The sequence below is a fragment of the Pimephales promelas genome, chromosome 7, assembly GCF_988280905.1.
Source record: "Pimephales promelas chromosome 7, fPimPro1.hap1.1, whole genome shotgun sequence".
In the NCBI taxonomy this organism is placed as follows: Eukaryota; Metazoa; Chordata; class Actinopteri; order Cypriniformes; family Leuciscidae; genus Pimephales; species Pimephales promelas.
The window spans coordinates 1,088,181-1,103,473 of record NC_142775.1 but is presented as its reverse complement, the minus strand read 5'-3'; the positions used below and the strand labels follow the sequence as shown (position 1 = coordinate 1,103,473).

The following is a 15,293-nucleotide window of genomic DNA, read 5'->3' as shown; positions in this document are numbered from 1 at the left end:
ATCAATAACAGCTTTAAAGGTGCCATGTGTAAGAATTGAGGTTAAAATATCCCAAAAATGAGCTACATGCATCAAGAATGAGAAGAAATAAGGTTGATGATGTCATTAAAAAAATGACAAGTTATAGTGCTGCAGAGATATTAACCTGAATTAGAATGCTAAATTACTACCCAGACAGCAAACTGACATTGAATCAACGTGGAAACGACGTCTCTCATGACATTGAAACAACGTTGATTTGCTCATCGAATTAACGTTGAACCAACATCAGACGCGGCATTCTTCAAAGCTAAATGAAATCGAAAATTGGTTTGCTTTCATAACGTTGAAACAACGCGTTGATTTCAAGTTGATTTTCCGTTAGTTTTGAAAGAATGACGCATCTGACGTTGGTTCAACGTTAATTCGATGAGCAAAACAATGTCAGATCAACGTTGTTTCGATGTCATATTTCCACGTTGATTCAACATCAGTTTGCTATCTGGGTAGCCCCGGCCCGGCAGGTGTCGTAATACCAGTTTGGACCATAGGAGGCGGTATGCGGGCGGGCAGCGTTACCACCAGCCAAACTGCAATAGACGAGTAACTCGCGCGGCTTGTGTGTACTTGAACCTGATGTAAATCGTGTGGAAATACAGCCCACTACTACATTTCAGTTCAGATAAGAGTTCAAAAAATGATTGGTCGATATTATTCATGAGGAATACATTTTGGTAAGTTGTAACATATCTTTCAACAGTGTTCGTGTTCTTTTACCATTAGCTAGTAGAGGTGACGTGTGCTCTGTCGTGTAACATTTACAAGCGCCAAAACGGTATTTATTGTTTGAATTGCGTAATAAAATTGAGCTGAGATTGTTTTATATATCATAACTAACCTGCTCTGTCTAGTCTGTCGGTCTCCGTGTCCTTTTCTGATGTGTGGCGTGAGAGCGTGTGAAAAGTGTCACGGTGAATTCGTGAGAGTTGGCAGCTCTGATTGGCGCTAGCTTGGTCAACATCAGCAAATGCTGTCTGTCAAATTATTTCAAACTAACAATAAAAATGTAGCATGAACAAAACGAATACCGTAAAACTTCAAATAATAGGCCGGGCTTTTATTTTCCCATATCGTCAAAATGCACCGGCTTGTTTTTGAGACAGGCGTCTATGAGACGGCCTTTATAATTTAGTATTGAGATGTTGTTCATTGGGTCTCTGATCTCTAAAAATCTCCAAATGCTCCACATTTAACTGCGGTCTTCCGACCTTTTACTATCGTGTCATTGATTTCATTAATATGCGGAGGAAGAGAGCAAAACGGCGCCTGCTCGTGTTGTTTGAAGACGTGAGAGTGCGCGCGGCCGCGGCACAACACATTTTCTGGAGGTACTGCCCCCATCTGGTATGGAATATGGATAATTGTAAATGTATCAGCAAGATAATCAACGGATAGCTGTGCATTAATGCACGACGTGAAGCGGAGTTTAGTGTACTTGTTTAATCAAAGCGGCAGAATGTTGTATTTATTGTTAGAATTGTTTGAACTGCCAGTCTTATATGTCTCAGTGTGTGTGGAATGAGAGCGGAAGGGCTTGTCGGACGTAGCAACAGTAACTAAGAGGGGCGGGTCTTTGTGAAACGTCTATTTCAAATGATTAATATTAAAATAATAATTTAAATCTTTGACCAGACTCGGCCTCGATTGTTAAGGTCTCGGACTCCACAAAGGTGGACTCGACCCAACACTAACTGAAAGATTCAACGACCCATTCACTAGTAACTGCCTAATCGCTGAAAACCTGCCCGGACACATTTGAGAGAAAATCGAGCCGAGAGATCTCACAATCAGATATGACAGATATGATCTTTGACTAGAAGAAGTCATAAGAGTGTTGGACCCACAGATGATTCAAGAACAAAGGAATGAACACCGTTCTTGACTCGATTCTGTTCAAAAGGAGAGGATTGCCACTATGAGGCACACGCTGAGCTCGATCGGACCACGAGACAGCATAATAATCCTGATATAATCATATTATCGAGTTTGAAGGTCAATAGTATGATACTTTGGCCTTTAAACTCCTAGTCTCGGGTCTGAATATGAAATCTGCTCTAAAACAAACTTTTAGTGAAACCAAAGCCTTGGAAGTCACATCAAGGATGATTCTGGCTATTTTTACAGATTACAGTAAGAAAAAGAACAAGTCATGCTCACAAGACACATCCAGGAACGAGCCTCTTGATATAGATATCCCTGAGAAATGAGGCTAACATTGGACATCGATCAATGAAACACTCCTGTTTAACACACACACACATTGATACTCTCACGGCCGAATCACTTGGATCAGCAGGTTGACACAGCTTGTACTAAAACAGTGTGTGACAGAACTGGCGTGACTTACTGTATGTCAGTGACTGAAAACAGATTATTATTATTATAAAACAGCACACAAGAGCTTTGGCGATTAAGAGTAAAGCGCTATACGTCCCTCTGTGGTGTAAATCCAGCTTTTAATGTTGTTTAATGTGTGTATGTGGTGTGTTTAATCTGCTTTAACACACTAAGTTCAAGTGGACAGCATTGCTGAGTATTTCCTCCTTAAAACTGCAGTGAACCAAAGACTACGTCACAAATGTAGACTACACTACAATGAGCCGTGTGTGTGTGTGTGTATGACAACCACCCAAAACAAAACATGAGGTTCTCAATGAAGAAGAGTCGAGTCTGTATTTACAGTTAAATCATCCATTTATTGTAGTGTTTAAATGGGATATAATATTTCAGGGTTTCAATCACTAGACAACCATGTTTACATCATTGTTCTTGAGAGGGACTTTTAAAGTTATTCTGAATCTATTCATGTTAGTGATAATGAGGCCTAGATGAGCAAGCATACAGTAAATAAAGCCCAATGATTAGTTGAAATCAATCCCTTAAGGAAATATATCCTCCGGTCCGGTGTGTATTCAACAGAAATCATTGTTAACTGTGCAATCAGTTACAGTTATACTTAATTCACCCTGATACTCCAGAAGTGTAGATGGAGATGTGAGATTAGAAGAGCACCCATACATGACCTTTGTGATGGGTACATTACTATACTCTGCTGACATTTCTATACTTGAATTGAACCAACGGGAGAAAATCTCTGTTTTGCTCTCAAACCCATTCGATGAAAAAATACTTTCTTCTGTTTCTCTCACATCAAAGTCACTACGACTTGGCTGAGTCAAGAACATGTCTACAGCAGTCAAGAGGGTGCTTAGGGGAACAAGTTCAGCTTTACCAAGAGCAGTGTGGTTTATTGCAAATTCACCATAGTTGTGATGGAAATATGTATAGTTTGAATCAATTTCTAGCAAAGAATACATACGGTCAAGATCTCCCTCCAAGGTCAGCTGGTCACTAATGTCAAACTTAAGCTTAGAATGTTTAAAATCAATGTACCCATTTCCAATAGTCTTCAGATTGGATTTCAGACCATCAGCACTCACATAGATGTTAGCTTGATTATCCATTTCTCCCTTAAGTTCAGTAGCATCTGTGAATGTAGAATTTGTGGTTACTTGGGTTGTAGACTCAATGGAGATGAAGGAAAGAGTTGCATCCAGCTTTAATGTATTCTCAGCATCTCCATGTCCAGCAGCCACCGAATCTGGACGATCGAAAGTGTACTTGATCTTCAAGTTTGATGTTGCCTTTGGATGGACCTTGGGGTCCGCAGAAAGTTGATGAGTGGCATCAATAGTTAAGCTTGTCAGATTAATCTTAGCAACTGTGTCCACAGACAACACAGCCTCGTAGATGTCTTCCAGAGTCAAGGTACTCTCATGATGACCGCCAATGTGGGCATTCTCCAAAGACAAACAAGAGGCCAGTTTCAATCCACTTTCTGTGGTCAGGCCAGTGGTTCCATTAAGCTTGGCCTTCAATCCCTGCAACATGGAGGCAGTCGTGGCACTTACACCCATCCAGTAATCCTTCGGGTAAACACCTGCATTAGCATTGAGGTTAAGAATAGAGGACTTGAAAGACACCTCAGACACTAGATTACCCAATGAAGGGACAATCAAATCAACAATAGGAGCAAACCAGCTCTTCTGGTAGACAAGTGTGGCACTTAGATTAACAGGCTGGTCATTTGTGGTAAAGTCATACCATAGGCCAGTATCATCATTCCAGTTCAGCTCTCTAGTTGCTGAAATCTTGAAAATGGTCGGCACAAACATTTCTGCAGCTTTCAAGTACCCAAAGCTGGCCAAACTATTCACAACAGCGTAAACACCCATCTCAGCTTTGCCATTGCTGGCTGTGATGTTATGTCTGTAGTTGTAATTGTTTAAATATGCGAATAGCACACTGCGGATTTCTTGTATGTTAGAGTTGAAGGTAACAGTGAAGTCTTTCTGGACATCAACATTGCCTAAAAATGACTCGAAGAGGTTGATCTTAGCAATACCCCTGTTCTGAAAGTCAATAGCAACCTCATTAGGACAAGTCATGATGTTGGCGGCATTGGAGAGGACACCGCTGACAGCTCCGACAACTGACGTGACGTGGGATGCCTTGATTTCCACCGTCATATCCCCCAAACGAGCCTTCCCAGAAGCAACCAGCAAACTGTTCTTGATAAATGGAGACTCGGTATCAACACTAGCATTGAATTCAAGGTGGCTTAGAGCAACAGCATCAGCATTCACTTTCATCTTCATCTTGATCTGCAGAGTATCGCTATCAGTGTGGCCAGTAAAAGACATCTTGGCGGCGCCAATGCCCATGTCCAAATGCAATTCACTCTTATGGGTGCCTTTCTCTGAGAAGTCTCGAAGGGCAAATCTGCCGGTTCCTTCATTTTTAACTGTCAGTGTGAATGCAGAATCATCCTGGCGAGCTACAGCCTTCTGAATCAGGATAACGTCACCAAACAGTGAGTGCGAGGGGATGTTCACCTGGTTTTTATATGAAGTTTCAAGAAAGACAGTATTGTTAGAGGCAGATCCATTCAGAGTCAACAACGCCTGTTGGTCTAAAGTCAAATCAATGTGTGCTAACTTGAAAGTTTCAGATAGTATTACAGGACTCGTCTCGGGGATTGATATCTGTGCAGTGGATTCTAGATCATAACTCAGAGCGTTGAGGTTTGCAGAGGTTCCTTTAGAGTTAATGCAAGCTGTGAAGAAAGGGTATCTCTCTGAGGCGTTCTTGAACTCTGCAGAGGTTCTGGCGTTGTAGAGAGGGGTTTTGATTGTGATTTCACCATACAGTTTTCCAAAAGATGGCACTAGAAGAGATGTCGAAATTGCAGGAATCTGCTTGTTCTCAGCATTGGCAGGATGGAAGATTTCATTCAGCTTTGAGTAACCTTGGGTGTTGATCAAGCTTAGAATATTTTTTACGTCCTCAATGATGGAAAATATCAATACCTTGATGTACTTTGGGAGGATTTCAACAACTTTGTCCATATGCATACCCATCACAATCAATTCCCCCAAACTATCCAATGCCTCACTGAAACCGTTGAACACATCACTCACTAATTTCTCAAAAGCACCGATCAGACCTTTCAGCTTTAATGCGTTCTCGTGGTACAGAGTTTTCAAGGCATGTTTCAGCTGCACAGCTCTTCTCTCAAAGTTCAATTTAGACACAAAGTCGCTTACACGATGAGGTATGTTCTGAATCCACTCTCGGTTGATGTATTTCCTCAGGGTCTCGCCCATGCTCACAAGTGTTTTTCTGATGTTTTCAGGGAGTTGTGAAAAACTTTCAATGAAAGGCAAGCTAACTGATTGTGTATCGGTGCTTTTGTCATACTTTAGGAAGCCTGAGACTGCAAAGTCCTGATAAGCAGTGTTGGCAGTGTTGAACAGATTGGTGCGCACTTTTCCAGACCCTTCCAGCCCAAGCCGTGCCGGACTGTTGTAAGCGCTGATCTCCTGTTTAATGGCATAGTCGTTCACTTCAGCCTTAACTGCCACTTTAATCTTTTGTTCAGAGGGGATAAGCAGAGTGTCAGACATGCTTTCAAATAGTGATTTAATGTCGACAGCGTTGTCTAGGTGAAGGCTGGTTGAGATTTTGCATTCATGAGAGTGAGCTAAGGATTGTGGTTCTGCTTTTAGAAAGACTTTTGCGGTAAAATCATGCCCTGTCTTTACATAAGGGAAGTATGTGCTATCCTTACTGTTAAAACTGGCATCAAAATTGAAACTGAATGGAATAGATGTACCATCACTGTTGGTGACAAAATTAAATAATCTGGAGTTGAAACGTATATGATTTTTGATTTTGCCAGAAAGTCCAGCAATCTCTAGCTCAGTGATGTGGTCAATGTGACTTCCCATGATTTTACCAATGGTTTTGCACTGAGCAGTGGCCGTTTCATTTTTGTAGGTGATCTCGAAGGTGTGTTTAAGCTCCTGCAGGAAGCTTTGCAGTGAGGTTGTGCCATAGGTTCTCAGGCCATCTTTATTGAGGTTCAGAATGGCTTTGTGGACAGCTTGCTGTCCAATGAGTTTAACAGAGGCGTCACTGTGAATAGCTAGACCACTGATGTCCAGAGCTCCTGTGATCAGGGAATGGATACGTTCTTCAATGCTGTAAGTTGAGGTCTCAATCTTAATTCTAACGGCTTCAACGCCAGCTCTGGTCTCAACCACGTTTTGAATCTTCAGGCCAAGAAGCTTTGCTTTCGTATGAGAATTTAGATCAAGCTGGGATTCCTTGAAGGTTATTTTAGCAATGTTTAGCAATGTTACAAGGTTGTCATATGCTGTGTTGTTGGACAGAATTATCAGCTCTCCATTGGCAAAGGCTACAGCAAAGGAGTTGTAAGCCTGAAGAAGTTTTGAATCTACTTTCAGTGAAGAATTCATCTTTGCCTCTCGTCTGAATGGGAGGAGTGAGACTGATTGCAAAAAGTTTCCTGAACCATGGACTGAACCGGCCTTGAAGAATCCTTCCAGGTTTCCATCTCCAGAAATCTCCTCGGCATCAACGCCAAACTGTCCAGTGTGCTCCAATGAAATTTGCACTCCAACATGGCTAGTTACTTCAAGCTTGCTTTTGGATCTCACACTGAGTTTTTCAGCAAATTCCACTTCCCCCTCAACACCAATCGTGGCATTCATAATCTTGTGGCGAAGCACGGCCTTTACGTTCGCCTTGAGAGGATCAACTAGAGCAGATCCTGCGGAATAAATAAATCAATAAGCAACCATCCAAAACAAGTGCATGTGGTACTTCAAATATAGGTTTACCTTCGAACTTTAGGGAGAGGAGGTCAACAGGACTTGTGCCAGTGACTTCAAACTTAGCAGAATAACTTTCAGCAGGATCTCTGGCTGCAGACACAGCTGCGTCTAAGATGTAATAGTTGCTGTTTAGTTTTCCGGACAACTCTACCAATCCGAGAGTTGGGACAGACAGCGACACGCTCCTAGGAATGAAGACCTCTGGAAGGTCAATGCTAGCAGATTCAAACTCCAGACCAAGATGAGGTACAATCAGGTTTGGTGTGGAGAGGGTTGTGGGAAAGTTCAAATCCCTAGTGGATTTTCCACCCAAGGGCAAGGGAAGAGTGATGGTATAGTAATGCTGGCCAAAGTGGTGTTTAAAAGCAGCCTCTCTGTATTAAAAAGCACGTGTTAATTTTAACTGGTAACTGTGAAATTAATTGAAATACTGTTGAACATGGTGTCATTTACTCACACATTTAGGAACAATCTTTCAGGAAGAGTGATCACCGGCACAGTGTGGACTCCCAAAATCTGCATACATGTAAAACATAAATAAATAAAAGTAAGTCATTATTTACTCACCTTTGGTGTTGTTCTAATGCAGTATGCTTCAGACCACAAAAAAGCCCTCCTCGTGCACCTATCCTCCTGCACCAACCTCAAACTTTCATAGAAAGATGCAAAAGTATCACAGAATGGTCCACTGGTTTATGAGAGAGCTTGGTGGAAAAGAAACCACAATTTAATGTATTATTTAACAAAAATCCTTATCCTTTATGCTCAACTGCATTCATTCATGAGACTCTTATTAGCGATGCAGTTCACTCCGACTCACGTTGTGAGCAATCAAGCACCATGAAATACAATCCATGTACTTTTTTGTGTTTGTCGTAACAAAAAATTGTGTTCACATCTATATTTGATTCAGTGAAGAAAGTACGTGGATACTTTTCGGATTGTATAGGTGACGTATTTCATGATGTGTTTTAATTTATTTTAATTTCTTACAACTTGTGGCCAAGGTCAGGATTTTTGATAAATTAAATAATACATAAATTTAGTGTAAAACCCTACATTAAAAATGCATTAAACCCTATCGTAAACCCCTTGAACACTTGGAATATGTGTTCTGTCACAAGGGATCATTCTCTGACATTCTCACATTATGCCGATTTAGATTTAGAAAAGACTTTATAAGATTATCAGTGTAACGGAGGCCAGCTAGTAGTTGCTGTGCGAGTAAACCTCACTCCCCGATCTCAATAGGTGCTCTAGCGACAGACGCTAGAGGCTGCAGTCTTTAGCCTCCTTGTTAGCGCGCCTGACTCTCACGCCGGAGACCCGGGTTCGAGGCCCGCTCGGAGCGGGTCGAGTTGGACCCGGGTGTGAGGGGTTACATTGGTGCCGTGACCCGGATGAAAGTGAGGTTTAGGGGGGTGAGTGTAACGGAGGCCAGCTAGTAGTTGCTGTGCGAGTAAACCTCACTCCCCGATCTCAATAAATGCTCTAGCTACATCTAAAGACTTTGGGTTCAGTGTTTTTAGTCTCAGACTAAAGATTTTTGAAACACTGAATCTTGTAGTGACACTATTTACAAGGCTACAACTAGATTATTTTAGCTTTTTATTCCCACCAATTTCCTCCCATCATGCTCATGCTGCGGTTCGCGTGAATGTGAAAGCAACACGGATTAGGGCGCGCACTTGTTCAGGAAGTAAAGTATCCTGCGCATGCATTTTAGCTTTTTGTGATGTATCTGAGACTATTTATATATGTATTCAATTAAATAAAACACTTATAAGGGATGATAGTGTTGATGATTTACCTTGGATTTACCTTTTTTTTTTTTTTTTTTAAATAAAATGTTCTCCTTTTGTGGTCCGAAAAAGAAAGAAGGGTATATGGCATTATTAGAACAACATCAGGGTGAGTAAATTACTTAATGTTAGTCCATTTTAGGGTTAACACTCCCTTTAAGTTTAATAAGCATTTATTTGCTGCAACAAAAAAAAACTGTTCTTACTTAGTATTTTTTGTCTTGTTTCCAGTCCAAATATCTAAAAATCCTTAAATCAAGAACCATTCACTAGATGAGTAAAATGACATAAGATATTATCTGGGGGAAGTGATCAAAATTAAGTGAGTTTTGTTTTAAGCAAAAACTAACTTAATTTTTATTTTATTTTTATTTTTACTACTTTAGTAAATGCATCTTGATTTAAGAAATGTTTGATATTTGGACTGGAAACAAGACAAAAATACTAAGTAAGAACAGAATTTTTTGCAGTGTTTCTTTGGATATTCTCGAAAGCTGATGGAAAACAAATTGAGGGAAGTTCTCACCGCAACTGCCTTTGCCAGAACATCGCGGACCTTCATCTCATTCAGGCCATCAAGAAGGATGTTGGGAATGATTCTTTGTATCTCAGATCTGACATCAGACTTAAATTCAGCCTCAATCTTTTCATTCTCTGAGAATATATTTTGAGAGAGATAATTCACTAGAATGACACTGTCATGGTCATATATTTCCTTATTTGAATGGCAAACTGAGACTGAAATTTAAGCTGAACAGATCTAAATTTGATCTGATAACCACAATCAATAATCGCGACAGGCCATTTGTACTGGACATGTACCATATTTGAGGATGAGTGTTTGAACAGAAGTCGTCTCTGGGAGTTTTAGGTCACTCTCGATTTCCAAAGTCAACTTCTCACCACGCTTCAGTTTTGCAGAAACTTTAGAATCAACCTGAAGAGAATCGATAAGCAACTCTGCAGAGATGCTGTACTGCTGTCGGTTCAATATTACTACAGTTCTGGCCTCATGGGATGTTCCTGTCAGTGAGCAAAAGACAAATGATGGTAAAATTGAAATGTTTTCTCTTTTATTTATCCAGTTATGTATTTTGTTAAGTCATCTCTAACCTTCAGCCTTCAGGCTATACGTGACTTTGTCTGCCTCATCTTCGTAGGCATAGCTGATGGTGGCAATATACTCCGTGACCTCTTCAGATGGATGGAGCTCAACAGCAAATCTAAACGCAGACGAATGTGGATGAAATGTTTGAGAAAAATTTCGATATTGGAAAATAGATGATTTTCACTTACTTGCTGTCACCAGTGAGAGGAAAGTAAGGGGCAGCATCGTTTGACGTTGCATCAGGATACTTCAGGACTGTACAGTATTTCAGTCCAGGGAAAAAAGCAGTGCATTTATTCATATTAATAAACTCGCCCTTGGCAGGAATGGGCGTAGCCTTGGCACCAACAACAGACACCAGAGAATTGCTATAGATGGGGGAAAATAACAGCATTTAATGTATGTAACGTGTGACACTTTTTAAGGCTGTACGATTAATCATATTTATATATTTGATCACAATTTTTATTTGTCTCTAATAATTAAAGGAGCCGTATGTAAGATTATGGCCAAAACTGGTACTGCAATCACTTTCAAATTACTATAGAGCGGTGTATCGCGGTTAAATCCTTAAACTCGAGTGGTCCCAGTAATGTTTATTGAATAGTAGACTGGTGCTTTCTTAATCTGGTTCCACATTGGTTGTTAACTGAGAGCATTGCATATGTGCAAGAACAGCCCTAATGAGTTCTTGTGCATTTTCACATGACTACTTTTGTCTCAAATAATAGTTGTCCTCTAATAATTGAATTCAAGCATAGTTTAGAGAATTAATTCTTTGGTAGTGAAACCAAGTTTTATTTGTTTAACCATTTCTTACCCACCAGAGACAACGTTGATGACCGATATTTTTTCGTGAAGAGAGACTTCTAACGGACACTGTTATTTTCTGTCAAGACTCATATTACAATAAATGTTCATGTTTAAATTAAATTGAGCTATATTATTGCCTTACTTTCAGGTCCAGTCTGCACCCTGCTAAATACAATATTGAGCTATACGGAATGATCTCTTACAGTGTGTGCAGGATATTAAAACACTTTATTATAGAAATTGTTTTTTTTTAATGGTGCATCATTTAAGAATAACTAAGCTATTGCTGATAAATGCTTCCATATCATTGCAACATAATCCTGCACATCAAACTCTTGAGTCAGTCTGAATACTAAGGCCTGTTGCCAAGAGAAATCCAAGACGCGTTTTAAAGAAAAAACAATCCATAATAGCCAAAACATCCACCATTATATTCGCAGGATGAAGCATAAAACAAAGGCCGAATTCTGAACGGCAGAAATAGTACTAGAAAACTATTCTGCATCAAGCTCAATATGTGCATTCATTGTATGTTCAAAAAGGGTGGAAAAACAAGGACAATTGAATCTCAAGAACAAATGGAAACTCCCAGTTGGATAAACTCCACACTCATGCAAGTCTGGAGAATCATGACTGTTAATGAAAAGGGAGGGATTATTGTTAATTAGCCAAAATCGGTAGAGTACAAAAAACCAAAGGGCAGCATCTCAGCAGTGTGATTAGCTGTTGGACAATGGCAGGACATTGGTGTGTTGTTCAGGCTCTGGCACTTTGTGTTTGGTTCTGTGCTTTCTGTCATGCTGTTCCAAAGTGGAGTAATCTGCCCCAAAGTCCTCAAGCTCTGATGTTCCAGCAATCTGACCAGAGGTTTCAACAGCAAGCTAGTCAACAGTTTCCTCAGTCAGTTCAAGCTAGTCAACAGTTTCCTCAGTTAGTTCAAGCTAGTCAACAGTTTCCACAGTCAGTTCAAGCTAGTCAACAGTTTCCTCAGTCAATTCAATGGCAAGCTAGTCAACAGTTTCCTCAGTTAGTTCAAGCTAGTCAACAGTTTCCACAGTCAGTTCAAGCTAGTCAACAGTTTCCTCAGTCAATTCAATGGCAAGCTAGTCAGCAGTTTCCTCAGTCTGTTCAACAGCAAGCTAGTCAACAGTTTCCTCAGTCTGTTCAACGGCAAGCTAGTCAGCAGTTTCCTCAGTCTGTTCAAGCTAGTCAACAGTTTCCTCAGTCTGTTCAACAGCAAGCTAGTCAACAGTTTCCTCAGTCTGTTCAACGGCAAGCTAGTCAGCAGTTTCCTCAGTCTGTTCAACAGCAAGCTAGTCAACAGTTTCCTCAGTCTGTTCAACAGCAAGCTAGTCAACAGTTTCCTCAGTCTGTTCAACGGCAAGCTAGTCAGCAGTTTCCTCAGTCTGTTCAAGCTAGTCAGCAGTTTCCTCAGTCTGTTCAACGGCAAGCTAGTCAGCAGTTTCCTCAGTCTGTTCAACAGCAAGCTAGTCAACAGTTTCCTCAGTCTGTTCAACAGCAAGCTAGTCAACAGTTTCCTCAGTCAGTTCAACAGCAAGCTAGTCAACAGTTTCCTCAGTCTGTTCAACAGCAAGCTAGTCAACAGTTTCCTCAGCAGTTTCAGTCTAAGTACCCAGTGGTAAAGGCAGAGCCCATTGACAAATGTAGTGTAGCTGATTATGAGCAGATCCAATGTGGACCGCCTGGTATCAGTGGTGCTGAGTGTGCAGCTATCAACTGCTGCTTTAACGGACAGCAGTGTTACTATGGGAAGGCTGGTAAGAATGTTGAGTCAATGTAAAGGTGTTTCTTGTTAAACTGATCCTCATCAATAACCAGCTCTTGTGCCTTGTTCCAGTGACTGTCCAGTGTATAAGAGATGGTCAGTTTGTGGTAGTGGTGGCTAGAGATGTCACGCTGCCTCGTTTGAGCCTGGATTCAGTGCGTCTCCTGGGTGGAAATGATCCAGCTTGCAGTCCTGTGGGATCCACACCTTTCTTTGCTATATACCAGTTCCCCGTCACTGCGTGCGGCACGAGCATGATGGTGAGTAGCTGCTTGTGGTTTTGTTCTGCATGGCTTCGGATGGACTGGATGCCAACAGTGTTACTATTTGCAGGAGGACAGTGGATATGTGGTGTATGAAAACAGAATGACCTCCTCGTATGAAGTGGGTATCGGACCCCTTGGTTCCATCACAAGGGACAGCCATTTTGAGTGGGTGATGTATGCTTTAGCAGGTTTGTTAATCCTTGGCAAATGCTACAAGCTCACTGTTTGTTTTCCAGGCTTCTCTTCCAGTGTAGGTACTCTGGTACTTCTGTGGAAGCTCTGGTTGTGGAGGTCAACACTGTTCCTCCACCTCCACCAGTAGCTGCTCCTGGACCCCTCAGGGTGGAGCTTAGGCTAGCAAATGGTCAGTGTGTCACCAAAGGCTGTGCAGAAGGTAAGTATTTGACCCAAGAATGTGCCTAAAGCTTTTCTAAAGCTCCAGGTTGCAGTGGTTTCTGGTTAAACACTGAGTTCTTCCTCAGGGGACGAGGCGTACACTTCCTACTACAGTGATGCTGATTATCCTGTTACAAAAGTCCTGCGGGAGCCTGTGTATGTTGAGGTGCGCGTTTTGGAGAGGACTGACCCCAACATTGTCCTGATGCTGGGACGTTGCTGGGCGACGTCAACCCCCAGTCCACTCAGTCTACCCCAATGGGACCTTCTGGTTGATGGGTGAGTACGGCCAGTCTTTGTCCATCTAGTGTGCTGTAAGGAGTTTCTGATTCCCTCTTTGCCTTTCAGATGCCCTTACCAGGATGATCGTTACCTGACCACATTGGTTCCAGTGACTGGATCGTCTGGTCTTCAGTTCCCAACCCACTACAAGCGCTTTATTGTGAAGATGTTCACATTTGTTGATCCATCATCACTGGCTCCTCAGCAGGAAACTGTATGCTCCAAAGCCTTACCTCAACCCTTAATATTAGTACTTTTTATAGTGAATTCTAAAGCTAAACCTTTTCTCCCTCTGTTAGATCTTCATCCACTGTAGTACAGCAGTGTGCCATCCCTCTTCTGGCTCCTGTGAGCAAAGCTGCGCTAGGAAAAGTGAGTGCTCGCTGTAAACCGACTTGGGAACCCTGAGAATTTGGTTTGTAAATGCTCCTCATGCTTCTACCACTTCTCTTACAGGAAGGGACACTCCCATCAAGACCATCTCTAGTGGGCAAACTGTGGTGTCTAGTGGAGAAGTTAACCTGGTCATGTCAAATTAGATTTAATAAATTGGTACTGATGTTCAAGTCGGCTCTTACATGACTGTTCTTGGGTGTTTTTTTTTTTTTTTTTTTTTTTTTTTTTAGATATATACTGGGCCACACTACTAAAGTTCCATTTGTGCTTTAGCAAGGTTGTTCATTCTGATTGGTGCTTGATTTGAACTAAATAAGCCAAACTTCTGCCCAAGCCATTTCACTGAACTACTTGCCAAGCTCCAGTTGCAAACCTGGGTTCCTATGCTTCTATAAAGCTCAATATTTTACGTCTCACAGATTATTATGCTAAGGAATAACAATCATATTAGTGACTTATTCACAATTGTGGGTTTCTTGGAATTGTGACTTACAGTATTTCTGGAAAATATACCCTGCATATGTGTAGATGTTTTTGTGTTCACATAAAAAAAATTACATAATTTGGATAGAAGAAATAACTCAAATGAGAATAATAATGATTATCGGTTTATCCATCATCGTGTAGCCCTACTTGTTGTGTGAAGAGCTTTTAAATCTGTTCATTGCATTGAAAAAATCCATTTCCAGGTGTCTTTTGATGCTTGTTCGTGTGCATCTACAGACCACAGTGAACGTAGTTAGGAAAGTGAGTACCAATCTAAGACACAAACTCAATGCTGGCAGACTGGCAAAGAATTGATGGTAATCAATGTTTCTTAAGCAGCCTATTAGAATGATTTCTAAAGGACCATGTGATACTGAAGACTGGAGTACCGATGCTGAAAATTCAGCTTTCATCACAGGAATAAATTAGCCTGTATTTCCCCATGCTGCCTTGCCACAGTGTGATTTTATTCATGCTTCTAAGCAGCCTGGACCCCATGAACCGAAATTTCCCCTGAAATAGGGACCCAATCACAGAATGGGGAGGGAGCACAGGCACCTTTGATAGACATTTGTAGGACCCAATAATATGGCTCTGGGCATTCGTAAACCATGCCTCAAATACGAGAAAATTAACGTGGTTTCCGGACCACGTCTCATTCTAAATGGTATGTGGTCTGGCGTTAGCCAGTATAGGAATCAATTAGACTTTACACTATTA

General features: G+C 41.2%; 2 protein-coding genes across 4 annotated transcripts in view; one reads left to right on the top strand and one right to left on the bottom strand.

Moving 5' to 3' along the window:
• Positions 1-2,714: 2,714 nt before the first annotated feature.
• LOC120475091 (apolipoprotein B-100) overlaps positions 2,715-15,293 on the bottom strand; it is a 52,799-nt gene continuing 40,220 nt past the window's right edge. For all 3 annotated transcript variants that reach the window (XM_039665822.2, XM_089132874.1, XM_089132873.1), the window contains 7 exons: positions 10,337-10,516; positions 10,154-10,263; positions 9,863-10,063; positions 9,567-9,694; positions 7,696-7,754; positions 7,245-7,612; positions 2,715-7,174 (listed from right to left, as the gene is read on the bottom strand). In XM_039665822.2, coding sequence (XP_039521756.2) covers positions 2,952-7,174; positions 7,245-7,612; positions 7,696-7,754; positions 9,567-9,694; positions 9,863-10,063; positions 10,154-10,263; positions 10,337-10,516 — 5,269 coding nt within the window. In that variant the 3' untranslated portion in view covers positions 2,715-2,951. The remainder of the gene's footprint in view (positions 7,175-7,244; positions 7,613-7,695; positions 7,755-9,566; positions 9,695-9,862; positions 10,064-10,153; positions 10,264-10,336; positions 10,517-15,293) is intronic.
• LOC120476388 (zona pellucida sperm-binding protein 4) lies at positions 11,664-14,257 on the top strand. The gene is made up of 8 exons (XM_039667366.2): positions 11,664-12,739; positions 12,820-13,007; positions 13,081-13,178; positions 13,250-13,407; positions 13,496-13,688; positions 13,758-13,905; positions 13,991-14,063; positions 14,148-14,257. Exons 1-8 carry the CDS (start codon positions 11,695-11,697, stop codon positions 14,228-14,230), a joined length of 1,986 nt encoding a protein of 661 aa, XP_039523300.2. The 5' UTR covers positions 11,664-11,694; the 3' UTR covers positions 14,231-14,257.